We start from the raw sequence: 21,476 nt of genomic DNA on the forward strand, positions 1-21,476 counted from the left end.
CCGGTAGCGCGCTCGGGATGACGGCTCGGCGCTTCATCGCGGTGTCAGCTGAGCTCATCATAAAGCGCAGAGACGTAGACGGCAGGCCTGGCTCGCATCTGGGAAAATAGCTCTATGTGATGTAACGCCGTCGAGTCGAAGGAAGGGGCGGCGAGAAATAGTTCAGGATCGAGTTGGGACGAGCAGTTGATGCTAACCAACAATTAGCCTGCTAATGAGGAGTTTTAATAGAAGTTGACGAGGACAGCTAACGGGGGTTGGATGCGGTCCGATAAAAGGCGCTCGGGGGACGTTTTGCAGCCTGCGCGGTTGTCGGAGAAGTTTTATTCACGTTTAGACATCATGGCGTCCATGTAGTTGTGACTGGAGTTTTTTTTTTTTTGTTTTTTTTTGTGGGCTGTCAACAAGCTCGTCGCTGACGTTAGCTTGAGCCTTGGCTGGCTAGCGAGTTAGCTAGCTGTGCCTGCCTGCCTGCCGCCATGGCCAAAACGGAGAACGGCCGCCCGCCGTCGGACATGGGGAGCATCAGGACGCTCAACAGCAGCCACATGGAGGACGAGAGCTCGCTGGGCTCCGACTCGGAGGTCAACGGCTTCACCAGCGAGCGGCAGACCGACCGATACGGCTTCATCGGCGGCGCGCAGCAGTACTCGGAGGAGTCGTAAGTTTGTTTTCGGTCCGGGCAGTGATTCATTGGCGCACAATGTTGTTTTGCTAGTCTGAAACTAAACCATAGGGAGCGGTGCAGCCCGTGTGAGGAGCACGGCACAGAACGGGCATTGTGGTGCGTTTAATGTCGCTGTGATGAAATGTCACAAGTCAGGGTGGTGATTTGACCTGCGTGGGGGGGCGCGGAGCTCCGAACCAGCTGCGTGGCACAGCCTGTGTTTTTATTTTTTTTCTTAAAAAGAAAAACTTAACTTTGTGCTTCTTTTACCTTTTTTTTTTTTAGTGAAATGCAAAGTGAATAACTCTTGGATTGGGATTCACTACTAGCAATCGGCATTAGTTCTGTCTAATCTCACAATATTTGATTTCACTGTGTTCCCCAGGAAGGCATTTCTCCTCCTTTTCATGGCAACGCTGAGATAGTGGAAGGAATGAGAGAGAGAGAGAGAGAGCTGTGCCAGTCCTTTCCTTTCTGCTGTGGTTCTGGCAGACCCAGAGCCTCATCTTCTGGTGCCCTCACACCATAGGGCCTCTCTGGCTCAGCCCGCCGCTCTCATGCTTTATGGGCTTTGCTCACAGCGCCTGGCAATAAAAGCAGCTTGATTGCTTAAAGGCTTTGAAAGCCTAAAATGGAGTTCTAACATCTCGTACTTGTCCACAGCATCCACTCTACAGTCCTAGCGGACCGAGAGCTCTCCTGTGTTTAAAAAAGACCCAACAACAACTGTATGACTGAGTTTTAACCCTGCTATTACAGGCTTGTGCTGATGAGAAAATTATATACCTCAAGAAAGCATCAGAGATCACGTGTAATGTTAGTTTTTGCCGTCTTACGACTTCTCTGTCTGTTGGAGAACACGTTTTTTTTATTTCTTTCTTTTAATGCATAAAATTACTTCACAGTGAAGTTTGAACTTCATACACAAACTCCGGGGTTACGGGCTTCATCTGAGTACGTCTCTGTTAGTGGTTAACACCTCAAAGCAATACTGATCTGATGAAAAAACAACAACATAGAGACGCACCACTGGATTGGTGAGCCTTTGGTTGAATCCCCCCCCCCCAAATTATATTTTTTTTCTATTATTTAGATGCATCCCAGCTCATAACTTCCATTGTTTCCAGTGTCATCCAGCCAATGCATTGTTCAGTTGAACCCCCCCCCAACATCTAGTGTTTAGGCATAGACATAGACAGCTTTATTTGTCATTTTGTATGCACAAAGGGCGTACAGAACAAAATTTCGTTTGCATACAGCTTGAAAAATCACAGTAGATTGCACCAATTTTCAGGATAAAGATGCAGCAGCGATTTGTGTAAACAATTGAAATGTAAACAATGTAACAATGTAAACAATGCAGGGGAAATAGACAGTGTGCTATTCACGGTTTCTCAGTTTTATATAAATATAACCTGTATTGGTGTGCATGATGTGAGCTAACGTTTTGCACCCTCTCTCTGTTGTGTGACCAGAGCTCAGGACGTGCCCCCGGAGGTGCTCAGGCAGCGGGAGGTGAAGTGGCTGGACATGCTCAGCCACTGGGACAAGTGGATGATCAAGCGCTTCAATAAGGTCAGCGGCGGCTATCCGAACGGGCCAAGCAGATCGTTTGTACATCCTGTGCTGCTGCTGACGCTTCGACACAAAATCTCTCGTTGCTTTCAAAGGCTTTAATTGCGCAAGCTGAGACTTTGCAGACGTATTGTGTTTTTTTTTTTGCGGGAGCCACTCGTTTAGCGGGTTCTGCGCGAGCCGCTCTGAGCGACTTGGCAGCCGGCTGTAAGTTCGCCTCGTTTCCACCGGTCCGCAGCAAGCCGGGGCACAACCCTGACGCTCTTGTTTTCCGTCTGTTGCCGCTGTGTGACAGAGTGACTGTCTCAGATTCGGGGCGGGGCGGCACTTACTTTCTATGAGAGGGCCGTGTAATAATGGTGCTGCAGATGTAAACAGTTCAGACACCCAAGAGCAGCTGAAGAAGAAAGCCCGTCTTCAATCACTGTGCTGCGTAGGCTTTTCTAATTATCCTTCCTGTAGCAAAAGTACTTGTAATAGTTTTCAAAAAAAAGAAGGCTTTCTTTAGAAGCAGGCAGGCATCATTTTAGGGAGTGACAGTAATGCAAATGAGGCCACAATGTGAAATGTGGTTTGTTGTTGTTCATGAAAGATCATGGCGCCTTGACTTAGAGACATTGCATAAGATGCAGAGTACTTAAGCTGCTGACTGCGTAGTTAGAGTCCACAAAGGTCAGCATAATCCTCTAGATTGTAAAACGATCAAAGAACTGTGTGTTATTTGTATGTGAATTAACAATTTTTGGTCAACTGTGACCCTTTTTTTTTTTTTTTTTATATACTACTGTTTATCAAAGTTTTTTACCCAAGTTTTTTTTTTTAGTTAAGTCTCATCGTATACAAGCTCTAAATTCAGCATGCACATGCAGTCTGGATTTTATTTCCATTTTCCAGGTCTGGATAACTGCAGGTGCTTCTCAGGTTATCTGTTAGTAATGCAGTAAGGACCGACTGCACAGTAATGCTTTTCAATCATTGACGTCTGCTCGTTTTGGTGATTATGGCTTAAAAATAAGGAAAACATAAAATCTCAGAATCACATGAAATTTTAATATAACATTAAAATGATTTTTATAACAGAAATGTTGGCCTACAGAAACACATGTCCCTGAACTGTACAGTGTTTGCGCTCTATGCGTGTTTATCACTCCTACTTGCTTAAATTCGTTTTTGCCTGTATGGCTGCTTAAGGAAGCCCGGGTTGCTCTAATATGGGCTCTGAGGCGGATTGCCTTGTTGGTTCTGGTGCTGCCATCTTTTTGACGTCTCTGCCAGTTTGCTGGTCAGTCCAGCTCAGTGACAGCGTGGGCATTAAAGCTGGTGTTGGTACTTTTTGGAAGCACGGTCCGCAAAAAGGAACTCAGCGGTCTCCATAAGCATGAAGTCCTCTAAAGCCTCCTGGTTGACAGCTCCGCTGACTCTGCACTTCTGCAGCACAGTAGACCATCAGCAGCAGACGATGTGGCTCTCCAAGTCATCCCTGACTGTGGAAACGTCACACTGGACCTCGAGCAACAAGGATTCTGTGCCTTTCAGCTTTGCTTTCCAGATAAGATGTAACATTTAGTTTCGTCTGAAAAATGGACCATGGAGCGACAGTCCTGTCCTTTTTCTCTCGTAAGACTCTTTGATGTCGCCTCAAAACTCTTGAACAGTCCTCAGTCCTCTCCGGGCGGTCGTCCCTGTGACTCCTGCTCCTTTTTCCGCCACACTTTTTCCTTCCACATAATTTTCCATGTGGGTAAAAACATTGAGTGATCAACGTGTCTCAATAATTATTTCTCCAGTTCAATATTGATTCAGAAAATCCTCTGGATCTATTAGTTCCCCTGGCCACTGGGTCCATGAGTGATTCAGGTTGTACGGGCAAAGGCCAGCCAGCGCACAGCGTGAATGTAAACACAGTAAATGAGTTTACTGCAGTGTTGGTACGGCGGTGGACTGGGACTGCCAGGGATTTCCCTGTTGGGCCGGTGGTCCAAACTTTTGAGGTCCTGTCTGGTTCTGCCTCGTCACGCTCCTGTCTAGCGGCGACACGATGCCTCCAGCGCCTTAGCTTCTCCACTTCTCCGCTCCGGTCAGGCTCTGCTGAGGGGACGCCGCCGTGGAGGGGACGACCGCCACAAGCCCGGCCAGCACACTGAGCTGCGCAGATCATAAAAACTTGTCCCATAAAGGCCGGCCAGCGACAATAAAAACATCCTGAGGTGCTCATGACTCAGCAGTCACAAACCGAAAAGCCTTTGTCCCTGTTAGACCTCCCAGTTTGGCTCTGGCATTTATCAGAGATGCCCGGTGCTGTGGCTCCAGCTCCTCATGTCGTTCCTACGACACCGCGGCATATTACCTGATCACTGATGCCACGAACGGCGTTGAATGGGTCCGCATTTGTGAAGTGACACCGAACAGTTGAGATATAAAAAAAAAAAAAAAAGACCACCAGGAAAGTGCAGCAGTACCTTTTTAAATATTTGTACTAAAGATAAACTAATGCCAGATGTGCTAAAAATGCTGGAGAGAGAAGAGATTATAGAAACCAGTCCATTTCTGCTGAGGTTATTAATAGAGTGAACAATGTAGGTTTATTAGCTTTCCAGTTATTTTTTATTTTTTTACGTTTATATTGTAAGTTATTTTGTTGCAAGGAAAGAAAATGTTTCTTATAAGCTGTATACTGTATGTTGTTGCTGTATGTTATATTGGCCATAATGCATGCACTGGTATACTATGGCTGTTTATCTGGACAAAATAGAACTAAAGGCCTAAACTGTAACGGAAAGTACTCTTAATAAAAATTGTGTGCTTCTCCTTTTTACAAGATAAATCAATATTGAATTGAAGGGCCATTGAATCGAATTGTGACCCGAAGAATCAAAATCAACTTGAATTGTGAGGTTCTTAGCGATACCCAGCCCTAATCGCTACGCTTGGCTGCAACACTTCTTAAGCAATAATGTTTTTGTTTTGGTCAATAGTCCTCCCTGTGATTCTGTAGGCCGTCACCCATCGTTCCTGTGTTACTGCGTAGTCTGAAACTAAATTCAGAGGTTTCACCTTCTGAATTCAATTGCTGAAATAAAGTAGCTTTGTCATCATACTATATTTTGTAGATATGTCTGTATGGAAAGAAGAAGTTGTAGAAGGGGAAAAGTGGTTCAGAGTGCAGATTTTACTCCTTGTTCTACTATCTGGAGTGGTGTGTTTGAATCAGGCATGTGGCGCCTGATTTAGATGATGGCAGATCAGCGAGAGCCTGTTGAGCTGCATTATGGGAAACATCTAAAACACAGAGGGCGGCGCGCCTTTAGTACCAGGGTTTAAAAACACTGATCTAGAAGATAAAAAATGGTTCTTGTTAAATTGATTACTAATTCAGTGACTGTCACATTGCCATACAGGCTAATATCAGATTAAAGAAACCCAAAAGGTATTGTGAAATGTGTGTCTATAGACAGCTGCTCCTAAACCCCTAAAATGTTTTAAAATCTAGAAATTTAAGCACAGGGTGGTACGTAGAGTATAGACCTGGGAAAACATGTAGAAACCCTGTAAATTCTGTTTAGAAAGATTTATAATCTGCCTCAGATATTGGTGTTAGGGTCTTTATGGCTTGCTTTGACCATGATTGAATAATAACTTCCTCTTTTTTTCAAAGTTAGAGGTTGTGTTCAAAGCCAGACAAGCTTTTAAGCAAAAGAAGAAGCAATAATTAAGAATTATACTCCTCACTTTTAACTTTTAGTCGCACACTAGACAAATGTTTCATCGTCTCCTCTTTACCTTTTAACAGCCTTGCTGTCTGATGTTTACTGGTTAGTAAAAAGCTTTGCTTGTGTTCAGGTGAGACTGCGTTGCCAGAAAGGGATCCCGCCAGCCCTGAGAGGCCGTGCCTGGCTCTACCTATCGGGAGGGAAGGTGAAGAGGGAACAGAACCAAGGGAAGTTTCAGGTCAGACGACTTCTTCTTTCACTTCCTCCTCCTCGTCTCTGTTCTTGCTGGATTTTCTGCTCATATCATATTGTTTAATTTCGCAAGAAATTGGTTCTGAAACCATGACCAGCTGGGAGGAAAAAAAAAACAACTACATTTTCCCTCAGTTGGTTTACGATTTGAACGGAACATGTGAAAAAGGTTTTAATTAAATCTGAAGAGTTATGGCTTCATTAAGTCGTAAAATATTTTTATCTCTGAAATCTATTTCTTGTGTCTTTATATGATCGCTGTTACTGTGCAGCGACTGGACAGTAATGGTATCCCGTGTGTGTGTGTGTGCTTTGGTCAGGAGCTGGACAGTCAGCCAGGAGACCCCAAATGGCTCGACGTGATTGAGAAAGATCTCCATCGACAGTTTCCTTTTCACGAGATGTTTGTGTCACGGGGAGGACACGGGTGAGTGCTCTGACGTGCCGAGGCGTGACCGTACACCTTTTTTTTTTTAAATAGAAAGGCCGTCTTGTTTGACGGTGAATGTGATTAAGTCCTGTGTCTGTTTTTATGTTTTGGCCCTCTGCAGGCAGCAGGATCTGTTTCGTGTTCTCAAAGCATACACTCTGTACAGGCCGGAGGAGGGATACTGCCAGGCTCAGGCCCCTATCGCTGCTGTTTTGCTAATGCACATGCCTGCTGAGGTACTGCTTTTTGCGTGAGCTCCCACACAAACCGTCTGCCGTTTGCGCCGTCCCCGATGATGTATTTTGCACTGTGCAAGTGATACAGGGTTCCCGCGGATCCTTAAAAAGTCTTAAAGGGCATTGAATGCTGTAATATAAAACTAAAGCCTTAATTAGCATTAAAATGTCTTAAATCAATCTTTCTTAGGTCTTAAAATTGTTACCAGGTCATAAATAGGATTTTAGTTTTGTAATCCTTACCAAACAGTAAAATAATTGACACAATTATAAATTTTTTAATTTACCAAACGGCTCCATGTAACCATTGTTGGTTCCGTCCCGATAGCAGAACCAATAAAAACTGTTGCAGCCGGACCATAGCTGCGAAAAAGAGTTGGCACTGGTTATGTTGTGGGTTTTTAAAAACTGATTTATAGTTTATTTTAGTAGGGAACAAAACAACGTTTGTGAATTCAGTTCAGTAGTTGTTAAAAATATATCTGTAATTTGTGTGTTTTTAGCTTTCTTCCTATATGGAATGTTTTTCAAAATTTTAAACATGTCTACTGGGCCAGAAAGTAATGGTTCATGTTAAAATAAACATTTGGGTGAAGTTGTCGCAACCAGGTTTATCTTGTTTATCGTGAAGTTGGGCTTAACTTTTTATTTCAAGTGGCATTAAAAAGTCTTAAAAAGTCTTGAATTTAACTTGCCTTATGCTGTAGGAACCCTGTGATATAACGCTGCGCGGATTGAACTGGGAGCTCCTCCAGTGACCTTCTGTGTTATTTTAGTGCCACAGAGCCTCCGATCAGCTCCATCAGTGGCGTGATGGCTCGTTGATTCCTTTTTCTGACGATTCGTGGTTGGTTTCCAGACCTTCCTGCACAGCCTTATCTGACATATGCACACACGCTTTTCTTTTCTCAGTTCCTCCTTCAGAGCTATAGCTTTATAAATGCAGAAAGGATAGGCTGATTGTTAATCACCAGTCTTCTCAGAGTGCCTTAAGTATGAGTATCTATTCTCCATGATGATTGTTTAGTGTTTGTTTGTGCACCGTATAATCAATAAATGCCTCCAATAGGAATGGAGTTATTCCCAAATGAAGACAACCTGGAAAAGCGGGGAAAGTTCCCATTTATAGCCGGCCTACTATCATCTGCCACTCATTCATGAGGTAGTGCTGCAGCCTGTGAATGCCTGAGATCAGATCACGGTTCATGACCCGACTACAGGCAGATACCTGGGCAAAAATGGCGTCCGTGAGAGCCTTCTGAGGCCAAAACCACTGCTGACCAGAAAGAACGCAAAGGCTCGTCTTACATTTGCCAAAAACCCTCCTTGATAATCCCCAAGACTTTACACAAGACATTCTGTAGGCTAACGACACACACCTTTTTGGTAGGGGATGTGGTCTGGGCTGGTTTGCTTGTTCTGGGCCTTAAATGACTTGTTGTCTGCTATTTACCAGAGATTCTGTTGTGAAATGTACGACCATCAATGTGTGACTTTAGCTTCAGACCAACTTGACTTATGCACCAGAAAATTTAACCAGCACTCCAGCAAGTCCACCTGAGAATGGATAATTAATGAAATGAGGCTTTCAGAGTTATGTCTGATTGAGATACTCTGCGATGAGCTTAAGTAGGAAATTCATGCAAAAAAAAAAAAAAACATTTCCCCAGTGTGAATTGATCAAATCTGCACAGAGCAGCGAGTCACATTTCCTCAGCAGCGATTAAAGAGACTGATAACAGTTTTTGTTACCAAGGGGTGGCTCAAACAGTTCGCTTTAGAGCCAATGCTTTTTTAAAAAGGGTCAGCTACTTGTTTCTTTCTCAATGATAAAGGAAATTATTCTAAAAATGGATTTTATGTCAACTCAGGTCATCTTTTATATTAAAGTTTGTTGAATGATCTGAAACAAACAAAAAAGCCAAAACAGAAGAAATCTGTAACTGGGGAAATGTCAAGGTTTAAAAATTGTAAGGTTTTAAAACCACTCAGAATTGCCCATGCTACTGTTCTTACGGCCCAAAATCCATCATTGCTCAATAGAAATATAACCCAATGGTCTAAATATGTAACGCACAAAAACATTGTTGTTAGGATAAATGGACGGGGGAGCGTCCCTAACACGACGTGTTAGCATCGCGGCCCGTTGATTGGCTCCTGAACGCGCCTTAGTGGTAACGTGTAAATCCCTTGCTCCATTCGCCCTGTTCCCGTTCAGTGTGAGCGCACCTTAAAGAGACATCAGAGGAGGGCTGGAGCCTCCTGGCTTTTCTCTGGGTCCTCCACCTGCTGCTGCACACTGCTGGTCAGCTGCATGCATATGCAGGCAGCCCAACTAATGACTTCGCTCATATATACGTTATAAAAAGCTACAATGTTTTCCGCAGTAACCGTTTGAAGACCACAACTAAAAATGAGCGGAAGCGAATTCTTTTGCTTAGGTTTGTGATTCATAGTCCAAACACTATACTTTAATAAAGTTGTAGGTAACATTATTATATACCTGTAATGATCAATATGTTAGATCCCTTTTACACATTTTCATGATCCATTTTAATATAACAAAGATTGTGTGAAGCTGTAATGTTTTCACTCAAGAATATCATATATATATATTCCTTCCTATATACATACACTGCTCCTGTGAACTGATCCAGCTGTTAAGAGTTTGAAATGATTCGAATATTACTCTTTCATGTCTTATTGGTGTTCTGTGTGTGGTAATGGGCATTATGACGTTCAAAGCTGCTGTCTTTTAGATTATTTTTTTAAGATTTGCTTCCTGGAGGATCTTCTGTGTTTGTTTCTGCAGGATGCTTTCTGGGGCCTGGTCCAAATCTGTGAGAAGTATCTTCCTGGTTACTACAGCCCCGGCTTGGTAAGACGGCATGCACAGTGATGACATCACCACGGGGTTGTGGGGGGGGGAAACAAAACAATGGAAATAATCTCCGTATATACGGACAAGTTCTGACAATACGTACATCATGCTGCAGGATTGTTGTGAAGCTCTGATTAAACTACGGGAATCAGATTTCAGTGCTGAAAATGCAGAGTTCTCCTCATGTTTTCCTCACCTTTTTGTCTCGTTCAGGAAGCAATCCAGTTAGACGGCGAGATCCTGTTTGCTCTGCTGCGGCGCGTCTCCCCGATAGCCTACAGGCACCTGGAGAAACACAAGATCGACCCCATCCTCTACATGACCGAGTGGTTTATGTGTGCCTTCTCCAGAACCCTGCCCTGGGCGTCAGTGCTGCGCGTCTGGGACATGTTTCTCTGCGACGGTAAGAAGCGCCTCGGAGGGCCGCCGCCACTCGCACCGTAACTTCACTTGTAAACGCAGCAACGTTTACACTACCGCCCACTCTGCTCCTAGGAGTGAAAATAATTTTCCGTGTGGGTTTGGTGCTGCTTAAGTGCACGCTGGGAACTCGTGAGAAGCTGAAGACCTGCCAGGGTCTGTATGAAACCATGGAGCTCCTCCGGGCCATCGAACCTCGCTACATGCAGGAGGGATTCCTTGTCAGAGAGGTAAGAGCACGGCGTAACGTTGGACTTCCTCTTCTCGTCTACCTGCTGATGGCTGCTAATCATTTAATGTCAGTATAAAACCAGCTGCTCCGTGAGCGTTTGACAGCATCAGTGAACAAACGGCGTCAGTCCAAGGACCAGAGCAGGCGGGTCACGTAGAAAAGCTGCGGGGAGCCACGGAGTTAATGCAACAATAAACCAAATTTAGAAAATCCCTTCGAGCACAACTGCAAATTTAGCAAGACATTCCTCTCCACCTCAGCCAAGGCTGCGTTCACACCCAAATCCGCGTCTTTTTCACGGCAGTGTGAACGGCCCAGTTCCGATCTTTTCACCCCCCAAAAAATGAAAAAATGAAAATCTGCTTTGTGCCGCTTCCAGATGTGGTACTAGTTCTGATACATGTGGCTTATTTTGAACGGTCATGTCACTCATCTGGCTTTTACTTCACTCTCATGACTCCAACTTTACATCCACACAATAGCAGCTCCATAGCAGACTGTTGTTAATAGCTGTGCTGCTTTTTATCTTACCTTACTTCAACTTGCTATGATGTGGTCTCAATATTGTCGGCTTTCTAATAAGGAGAGACGCCGGCCGCTATCTGTGTTTTTTATTTTATTTTTGTAGCTAAACTTTATTGAACACTTCTAGAAACCATTACATTCACCCTTACTTCTGTAAACGGTGCGCTGCTGTGTGACGTCTCCTGTTTTCCGCTCTTGCGGGATGCTTTGTGGTCTTGAACCATCCAGACAGAAGTTTGTTGGTGGTGGCATTTAATAATAAAATGAGCGGCCAACCCAATAGAATCCGATTTCAACAAAAAAAAGTCAAAGTTGAGCATCACAACCTGTCCAGGTTGGCAGGAAGGCGTAAAAAATGGAAGCGCATAAGAGGGCTGTGGTAACTCTGGAGGGGTTGCAGGGAGCTGCAGCTCAGGTGGAAGAATCTTTCAACAGGACAACTTTTAGTTTTGCACTTAAATATCTGGTCTTTGTTATATTTTGGGTAGAAGAAATCATTAACTGAAAGAAATCCACGAAAAGTTCTGGTTGCTGTGTCCAATAAATGGCTTGTGGCGAAATGCAAACCTAACAAGTTTTTTGTTGAATCTAGAGTCTTGATAAAATGCATTAAATGTACCATTTCTTTGGACTATAAGTCGCACTTCTTTTCATAGTTTGGCTGATTCTGCGACTTATATTCAGGTACGACTTGTATATTGATTTTAAATGGTAATTCATACTGACCTGAGTTGAATTAAAACTTTTAACTTGTAGACAACAAAGGCTGAACACATTTGCATGTTGTTTCGCTGTTTCAGTCCGTATTCACGCAGCAGAGCGTTACGTGGTGCAGCTCAAAGAAAGAACCCAGACCACGACAGAACCCGAGTATTAGGCTGTCCATGAAGCTAATGACAGCTAGCGCTAGCTTACGGGTCTGTTGTCTGGGCGGGTTACAACTTCACTGATGCACGTGAGCTTTATGTTGCTCTGAAACATCTGTGTCGTACTGTTAGCTTAGCATGTAGCACCGTTACTATCATTATCTAATTTCAGCGTAATTTTGACAACTTTCAGCGTAACGACTCGTTTCGCTGAAACTTTCCTGGTTGGAGTTGCTGGCTTCTTATGCTAATTTACCTCTTTCTGCCTCTCAGTATGTTCCATGTTATTCAGCCAGTTGTGGATGCAGCTGTGTAATTAAATAAGTTGCCCTATCAGATTAAATGTTAGTTTTTAGTCTTGGATTGTGTGAAATATATGGCTAAATAAATACGAATAGTCCGGTGTGACTTGTAGATGTTTTTTCCCCTCTGTATGACACATTTTTTGACTTATGCGACTTATATTCCAGAGTGACTTATAGTCCAAAAAGTACAGTAATTATAACAAGACAAAATGTGAGCATAACTCACTCATGACTGAATACTCCCTCTTTGTCTTTTGACAGGCTCAGCTCGTAGCTATTGATTCAGTTTAAATGCTTTATATTTTTCTTTAGTTTTGGCATTTTCTGTTATTGGTTAAGTGCTTTTTATTCTTTTAATCTGTAAGAGCCGGATCAATCAGTTTCTTCCATCAGCAAAAAGAGTGCCGTCTCATTGTGGGTAAAACGTTGGACACAGTGAGGGGATGTTACAGATTTAGGGTAGAGAAGAACTGTCTGCGAGTCAATTAAGTTGACAAGAAGCAGCCGCGTTGAGCAGAGTGCCACATGGGCCGTGTCTGCTCATGATCTAAGCTGTGTAGGGGCCTCTGTCTCCTCTAACAATAAAGCCTCTCATGTAGGCCTGTCTCGACTGTGGGTGACCGAGTATCCACAGCAGCTCCGTCTCCTTTGGCATTTACTGACAAAGGAGAAGTTCACTGTGCCAGCACCAACGGTCTAACATGGAAGGGACTCATTTTCCAGCGTGGGCTCTTCTGGGTCCCGTTGCCTCACAGTTTCCTAATGACGTCCCTTTTCTTTCTTTCTTTCTTTCTCTCAGATTCTGGAGGTGCCGGTGACGGCGCGGGACATCGAGCGAGAGCACCACAGCCAGATCAAACGCTGGAAGAAAAACCGCGGCGAGCTGAACTTCAAGCCGGCCCCGAGGCTGCACGGCGCTCGCATCATCATGTTGGCCGAGCCGCCCCGGCGCCAGGACCTGAAGCAGAACCCCACCATCGTGCTCGAGGTGCCCGAGCCTCCCGAGCAGCTCAACAAGGGCAAAGAGGAGAGGAAGAGCAAGAAGAAAAAGAGCATAAAGAAACCCTCCACCATCAAGGAGGTCCCCAACCCGTACCCTCTCCCGCCAGAACCGTCTCCTCCCGCCTCAGATCCGCCAGCCGCGCCAGCAGCACCTGCTCCACCTTCTCCACCCCCGGACTGCAGCGTGACGCCGGAGACCTTACCGGATACAGAAACGGACTCAAACCACCAGCAGAGTGCGCCTCCTACAGACCTTCCCGCTGCCAAAGAATCTGCTCTCCAGCAGTCCACACAAAGCCTTAGCAGCTCAGAGCAGGATACATACCTGTAGCTGTATACCAGTGTGTGTGTTTTTTGTATGTGTGTGTGTGTATGTATGTATGTGTGTGTGAAAAGCACCAGCACCCTACAGTCAAAAGCCAGCCTCGCTGATGTCTCCAATCGTCCAGCGCCTTTGTTATCCTTGCGCTGGACCTTTTTGTTCGTATACATTTTAAACACAGGTTTGCCCATAATCTTATCCACATACTCTGGAAAAACCTTAATGCAGCGTCTACAGCTATGCAACCCCTTCCTATTAGTCGGCCACTCCGAGCCGCAGCTGCCACGTCACAGGCTTAGCGCTCTGTTCCTCACTGCAAGTCTTACGTTTCTGTTCAAAGTTGTCAAGTTACAAAGTGTTGTCTTTTAGATTATACGTGGATTAATGTGGAGGTTAAAAAAACAAAAAACAAGATGGTGCCAACAGTTTTCACTGAAGCCTAACACTAGTAATTCAACAGGTCATCCCTATGGTGGAGCAAAAACCCCCACTGGTTTTATTTTTGCCAAACATTTCTGGTTTGGTCCACCAGAGGGCAGCCTCACACAGCCTTGGACTGGTCCACATTGCTAAAATGTCTAACATCAACCACAATAACGAGTCACTAAATGTACTCTCTTCTTATATTTGCCTACCACAGACACTTTTTTCTATCTGGGTCGAACTCTTCTGCAGGTATTCCTTCATCTAATCTTCTTCCTGCAGCTGCTTCGCACCAGCAGGTTTTCCCCGTTGTTGGACAGGAGACCACTGGACATTCCTCTCCGTTGGACACATTCCTGCCTTCTTAAATGCTGCTCACTTTTAGAAGCTGTCTCTTGCAGATATGCAGATGTGTGCAACGTGTGCAGGCGCTTCCCGCCAGAACACGAGCAGCGAATGGCTGCAGATCACCTGTTGGTGCCGACCTTTCCTCTCTGAGTTACTTGAGAAACCGTAAGATGTTGGGTCAACTTTTTCTTTCTTTCTTTCTTTTTTTTTTTTTTTACTGCTAGATCTTCCAAAGACAAACGAGACTGTTCTAAGACCGTCCGCGCTATCGTTACAGCCTTTTGCCGTCTGCGCGGTCAATCTGGGCTATGGGAATTTCCACGTGGAAGATGTGTAGCATTTTCTTTTCTGGTTGCTTATATGGAGACTTTCAAAACCCAACAGTCCATGTCAGTCCAGCTGTAGTTACTTTCACTAAATGTAGGCGCACACTTGTGTATGAGAGAGTATAAAAACATCGAATAATATATGTACATATAAATATGCTTAAAACAAAACACAACCAAGAAAGCAGTGAGGGTTAGGAGGGTTTGTATGCAATATCTTTTTCTCACATTTATCACATGCTCTTTTTGTTTAAATGCTTTTTGTGTACATATGAATTGTAAAAAAAAAAAAAAAAAAAAATTCCAAATTAATGCTAAGTTTTTACTGAGCGGTTCAAGAAACTGCGGTGCACAAGTCTCTAAATCAGAGCAGGCCAATTTGTAACACTAGAAAAAAAGAGCAAATGGTTTAAATGTGGAGTTTGCAAAAAAATTGCCACTTTTTTACTTTAAAAACAGGTTGGATTTTTTTTTTTAACTTACACTAGGTTTATACGGGAGATGCTGGATGAGGCACAGGGCTTCAGTTTTTTTTTGGGGGGGGGGGGTGTATTTGGTTGTTTTCGCTTGGAAACATTTGTTTTGCACATCTGCTTGTGGTGCAGTGTGCCCTGTTCACCAGCAGATGGCAGGCAGGAGTCACTGCTTTACTCCACTGTGGGTTAGTTAAGTGGACATTATAGATACCGTTGCACCATTTATGTCTAGACTAATGGATCAAGTTAACTGCATATTTCCATTACGTTTGTTAGCATGATACAGCCGAGGTTGACGTTACAGCTCTCATTTTGAATAAAGTCTATAAGCCTGTGTAAAACATGAATGCGGTTTTGTTTACCGTTTAGTTCAGGGCTGATATGTACCCGGGACAGAACTCAAAGCTCTTAACCTCTTTGTTTCTGAATTAAAAAGAAAATCTTGATCATCATTTTCTGTCTCCACATATATATTTTTCAATTGTTTGCCATGAAGCTGAGGATATTTCGTCAGGAGTCAATTGTGTCCAAAACTACAATTAAAGATAAATAACATTTTGCTACCAGTGTCAGCAGAAGTTAGTCTCCATAGTTGGGTTTTCTTGTAATAATCTTATACCAGTCTGTATCACGCCAAAGCTATCACCCAGCACAGGAATATGTGGACCAGAATCTCTTTTAGGGGTCCATGTTCTGGTGTCTGCTTATCTGGGAGCCCTGCAAACAAGCAGAGTTGGAGTGTATTTTCAGCACATTTAAAACGGCTCCTTTCCCCCGTCCACAGCGGTCGCTGGTCCTTGTCCTGGTTTAGACCATCGTTCTGCAACATGCTCTGGGTCCTTTACAGCAGCTCTAAATAGTTTTTGTCAAAACATAAACAGCGGCAACAAAAACAGACTTTATGCATGTCCTTTGTGTGGTTGGGTTTAAATCTACATAGAAACTCTTCAACAGAATACTAAATTAAACATACAGATTTTTGTTTTGTCAATTTTCTTATCTGTTCTTAGTTTTCTATAAACTGGTTCTATTGCTTTTTGTTTTTACTTCATGTCAATTGTGATTTTATTTTTAATCTAATGCAACAAAAAAATATATTTTTTCTAGGAATAAAGCAAATAAAAACTGAATTGATTATAGAAGAAAGTTTAATAATATTAAACCTATCTTCTTAGCAGGCATTTCAATAGCTTGGTCGTGAAAGCTGTGTAGAAATCCGGTAGATCTGCTTCTTGTAAAAAGTTTAATTTATTTTAAAGTGGAGAAGTATAAATCTGGTTCTATTCTTTAAAAGGTTTACTACAATTTTCAATCACTTGGAGTAACGGCGTAAATGTCTTTGCTTGGAAAAGATTGCCGACTCCTGGTTTAGACGAATGACAGGTTGCTATTATTTTCCCTAATTCACGCTTTGGGCTCCCAAATGCTCCTTTTTTCCTCTTCGGGTGTGAGATATTTAAGACTTTCTGCCTTAGGCTTCAAAGAGTTCAGTGCAAATTGCAGCCTTGATGACCTCAGTAAGCCTGTTAACTTGTTCCTAATCGTCCAGCAAGGTGTGAGCTGCAGCTGTTGACCTGTAGTCGGCATGAGGTGAGTATGGGGAACAACACAGGCAGCAACTTGCAGGAAATTTGGAAGTCGCCACTGTCCAACCAAGTTTCTGAAACATTTGATCTTCACAGTATCACCACAGGTATGCAAAAACATCCATACCCCTTGAACTTCTTCACATCTGGTCCCATTATATCTACATATAATGTATTGACTGAATGTGTTTGTGTGGTAGACTAACACAAAGTAGTGCAGAACTGGAAATAGGAGGGATGGGAACATTTTTAAAAATAGAAATCTAAACATCTGTGGTTATGCATTTTTATTCATCCCCCTTTAATCTGATACCCGTGAATAAACTCTGGTTTAACCCTAATTTTCGGAGGTCACCTAATCAGCAAGTAGTCTCCAGGTGTGCTCAGTGTAATCTCATACAGCCAGCTGCTCTGTGAAGATTTGGTAGAGAACATCAGTGAACAATCAACATCACAAAGTCTAAGGAGAAAACTGTGGAAAGGTATAATTTAAACCTGGGTTAGTTAATGAAATGGCAAACCAAATTTTGAGCTTCTCTTGGGAGTATAACTAGCAAGACATTGCTCTCCACCTCAACCACAAGGCCGAACAAGGTAGTCGTTAATCAGGTCAGCGACCAAGAGGGCTACAGTCACTGGATGACTTTCAGAGAGCCACAGTCCAGGTTGGGGAATTTGTTGGCAGAAAAAGTATTAGGTGAAGACCTCCCAAAATCTCATCTTTATGGAAGAGTGTGTCAGACAAATGGCATCTGGAGAGTGGCGACCAACTGGTTAGAGCAGGGGCTTGCATCCTGGAAAGAGTTCAAGTTCCCTGGTTTAAATCCCATAGACTGCCACCATGAGTCCCTGAGCGAGACCCCAGAACGCTCCCCGGGTGTTGAATAGTGGCAGCCCACTGCTCCCTGAGGGAAGGGTTATAAGCAGAGGACAAATTTAAAATTTTCTCACGTTTCAATGTAAACATGAATAAAAATAAAATGTGCTGTCTGCAGCTGCCACAAGTCATATAAGGGACACAGCAAACATGTAAAATACTGTGCTCTGGTCACATGACACAAAAGATGAACTCTGTGTTCTTCATTACAAAAACAGTGCAAGAGTAAAACTAACACTGCATATCACCCTGAACGCACCATCCCAATCATGAAACCTGGAGAGGCCAGAATATTACATGCAAAACTAGAAACAATAAAATACTGGGTGTAAATTGCAAAAAGACATACATCCCTCCCCTGGGTGGCTCAGATCATACCCTGGTTCATCTCCAGCCTGTATATAAACCCCTTGTACACAGAGAATCAGTTGTGACATGCACAGTGAGGAAAGGGTCAGAGGCCGAAGACGCCCTAAGAGACTGATTCAGCTCCACTGTGTGGGATGAGCTATGCAATCCTCATGGGGAGGACATCGATGAAATAACAACATGCATCACGGACCACAGCGCTTTGAGTGATCAGTATGACTGGAAAGGCGTTATATAAGTTCAGCACGTTTACCATTTACATCAATTTCTGTGAGGACTCTACCGTCCAACAACAGGCCCTGCATAAACCCTCAGATGAAATCTTTGTTTAAACAAAAGAAGAGGGCTTTCAATTCAGGAAAGAAAGATGAACTGAGGAAAAAAATCTGAGAAGGATAAAACAGCTACACAGCTTCACAAACAGAATGCTCAGGCTGTAGGTGAGCAGGGTGAATAAGCTGAATCAGCACTTTCTGAGGTTTGAGCAGCTAGCCGTTACGTTTCTCTGATGCTAAGGTACTCTGGAACATGCCTTAGCTACTCCGAGATGCTGCTGTACTATCTTGCATAATGAGTATTTTCTTACATCTTCGTGTAAATAGGCTGGTTTTCTTCTGTTCTTCCTCTGATTAACTTAGACATTTTATCTTTATACCGTAATGTGCTGTATTATCAATAATTGTGTAACACTTACTCTGGTATTTATTTTTACTAAGATTTTGAGCTTTCTGGTAAGCACATTCTCTAGCTTTAGATTAGATTAGCTTGTTATTTTTATTACTAAAGGCAATAAAAAATATGACTCTGTCTGTGTCTTTGCAACTGTCCTGCCCACATTTTCCCACTGTGGGACAATGATTTGTGCAGGAGGGATAGGAAACTAGTCATAGTTGAGGGGAAGATAAATTAAGCTAAATTTAGGCAAAAACTGAAATAAAGCCTAAGACTGTGGCTAGGGCTGGGCGATATGGACCAAAAATAATGTCTCGATATTTTTAGGCTGAATACCAACATACAATATGTTTTTCTTTTCATAAAGTAATTCAATTAAGTAAAGCAAGTAAAACAAACAACTGCGGATAAGTATGAGAAACAAAAATAACCTACTGGAATACATAAAAGTATAATTATAAAGCAACATAGACCATCTCAAAATAAACGATATGATCTCATCTTATATCTCTATTAAAAAAAATCTTGGTATTTTTAAAATCTCGCTATTATTGCCCAGCCCTAACTGGGGTGGAGGCTCACCTTTCTGGGGGACAAAGATGTGCGTACACCCAAAGGCTCAAAACGTTATCATGGCCTAGTCAAAGTCCAGCTCTAAAGCCACCTGAGAACCTGCAATAATAAAAAAAAATGCAGCTTAACAATTCTCTCTATCCAAACCTGACTGAGCTATTTTGCAAAGAAGCATAAAACAGAACATCCAGTCTTTAGGGGTGGACTGTATCACAGAGAGCAATAGCAGGTACCATGATATGATACCCGATGTCTGATTTCACCTGAGCCATTAGGGGATCTTGTGTCGTCTGCTGCTCTTACCACACATGAGGCACAGCAACAGTTAATGCTCGAGGTCTCAGAGGAATGCATGCACTGTCACGCTTTCCCTCTTTGCATCGGACACCTGGCCCTCTTTTAGTGCCACCGTGCCATTTACATCTCAAAGGGGGGTGACCAAGAAGGCTTTCTCTGTGCTCCCTTGCTCACTCCAGAAATGATCTGATTTATCTCTTCATCAACGGAAATATACGCCTTCGGAAGGCCGCTCAGCCGCTCTCATCCCCAGCTAATGGAGATGGTAGACGGAGCAGGAAAAAGAGGGACTTGTAATCCGTCGTGTGATCCCGGACCCAACGGACCCCTTGTCACAGTGCTTGATTCATGCGCTGCGGGTTGACTTTCTCTCTCTGCTCCCTGGCCCGGTGTGCTAGGGCACAGGGGAGGCGGTGGTGTGTCTGGGGAACGCCGAAGTGAGCAACACGCATGTGTTCCTGAAGTATCCGATTCCCACGTTTGACGGAGCATGACAGGTTGGCTCAGGTCAGATTAGAAGGCCGCGGTAACAAATATAGGGGCCAGACACTGGGATCGTCTGTGCAGGTGAACTCTCTGCAAGCACAGAGAATAAAAACGTTATTTATTGCACCGGGGGAAAACATCAGTCTTTGTGCAAACCACATTAAGAGGGGGGTCCCTGTGCTAAGTCATGGGTGAATAATTGAATCACCCATGTGTGTGTGTTTTTTTCCCTGCGTGGATCGTCTTTTATCTTCCTCTTTTAAGATTATAAATGAGTTCTTTTATACTCACAGACCTTTACAGGGATTCCTCAACACCTGCCTTTTATTTCCAAAAGTCGAGAGTTTTCTGGAAATTGATTGACTTTGGTCTGGACTCTGGCCTTGCAGTAGTATTCTGGATGGAAACATGACAGCTCTGTAAATGTTTTTCCATCCTGCGGACCCTGTGAGCCATATTAGAGCAACGTAAACAGAGACTACTGGTAAATGGGGGTTTGGTGATGTTTTATATTTGGAGCAGCGGAGGCAGAGACCTTTTCACTTAAAAGGGCCTGCCTGCTTTTAGAAAATGCCACTTGGCATCCATGTAGTTTCCATTATATAATTTAGCCTCCATTTTGGGCCCACAAATGGCTTCGCATATTACTTGTTTAGCTTGTAAATTTATCGTAGAATAACACCCAGAAATTCCCATGGGTGCATTTAGTGTTGTAAATGTCATTACAGTTCTCATTCCAGCCGCTCCCAGAGGGCATACTCTTTTAAGGAATGTATGAAAAGGAGCAGCATGAGGAGGGAGCGATGCACAAGTTCTTATAAAGCAAGAGTTTTAAAGGGATGGTTTGGAGTTTTTGAAACAAGGTTCTTATAAAAGCTTATAACCTGTTCATGTCTTACCTACAGATTCAGTATAAACACAGATTAGTGAGTCTTAGTAACTAAAGCTAGTGGCCGGTTGGGCCAAGACCAAAGCGGACTTCTGCCGTCTTCAATCAAATCTCAAAAAGCTGCTTTATTATTTATTAGGCAGTTGTTCATACAGAATCCAGTGGATAGATTCAAAAGGAGATGTTTGGCCTCAATATAAGCATAAAATAGCAAATAAAAGGTGTTGTCATGGGAGACAAGTTTAACAATATTATGATTTTGCTTATTTTCAAACATTATAATCACGAAAAGACTGTCTTCCCTTTGTTGTTTTTCTATCTAACCCCTGCAAATCAGGACTTGCAGCTTTGTCATTGTTTGTTCTGTCTGGACTGATTTACAAACACCTTAAGCACACAAAGTGTATTTGTTTTGTTTCTTCTTAGATTTTTATTTTAAATTTTTTTAGCAGGGCTGTTTGCTGGAAGGAAGTAACGTAACGCTGAATCCATCTGTTATCATTAACACAGGAAATGGAGGTCAGTGTGCCATCAAAAATGCAGAGAAAAGATGCATGGAAAGCATTTCCATCAGAGTAACTAGCTATGAGAACAGGAAGACAGAGGAAAAATCTATAAAGTAGTGTTCAGTTAAACCGTTATAATACTTTTGGTTTTTACACAGCTTTTTAAAAATACGGTTACAGACAGTAACAGCCTGGAAATGCTTTACATGTTCCGTGCTCAGTGCA

At 43.1% G+C, this 21,476-nt stretch overlaps 1 protein-coding gene across 1 annotated transcript; it reads left to right on the top strand.

The window, feature by feature from the left end:
* The first annotated feature begins 479 nt into the window (after window positions 1–479).
* LOC105928795 (TBC1 domain family member 10A) lies at window positions 480–15,448 on the top strand. Its single transcript, XM_012866281.3, has 9 exons — window positions 480–661; window positions 2,143–2,242; window positions 6,083–6,190; window positions 6,525–6,631; window positions 6,756–6,870; window positions 9,683–9,748; window positions 9,965–10,154; window positions 10,247–10,401; window positions 12,899–15,448. Exons 1-9 carry the CDS (start codon window positions 480–482, stop codon window positions 13,430–13,432), a joined length of 1,557 nt encoding a protein of 518 aa, XP_012721735.2. The 3' UTR covers window positions 13,433–15,448.
* The last annotated feature ends 6,028 nt before the right edge of the window (window positions 15,449–21,476 follow it).

The sequence above is a fragment of the Fundulus heteroclitus genome, chromosome 12 (assembly GCF_011125445.2).
Source record: "Fundulus heteroclitus isolate FHET01 chromosome 12, MU-UCD_Fhet_4.1, whole genome shotgun sequence".
Classification (NCBI taxonomy): Eukaryota; Metazoa; Chordata; class Actinopteri; order Cyprinodontiformes; family Fundulidae; genus Fundulus; species Fundulus heteroclitus.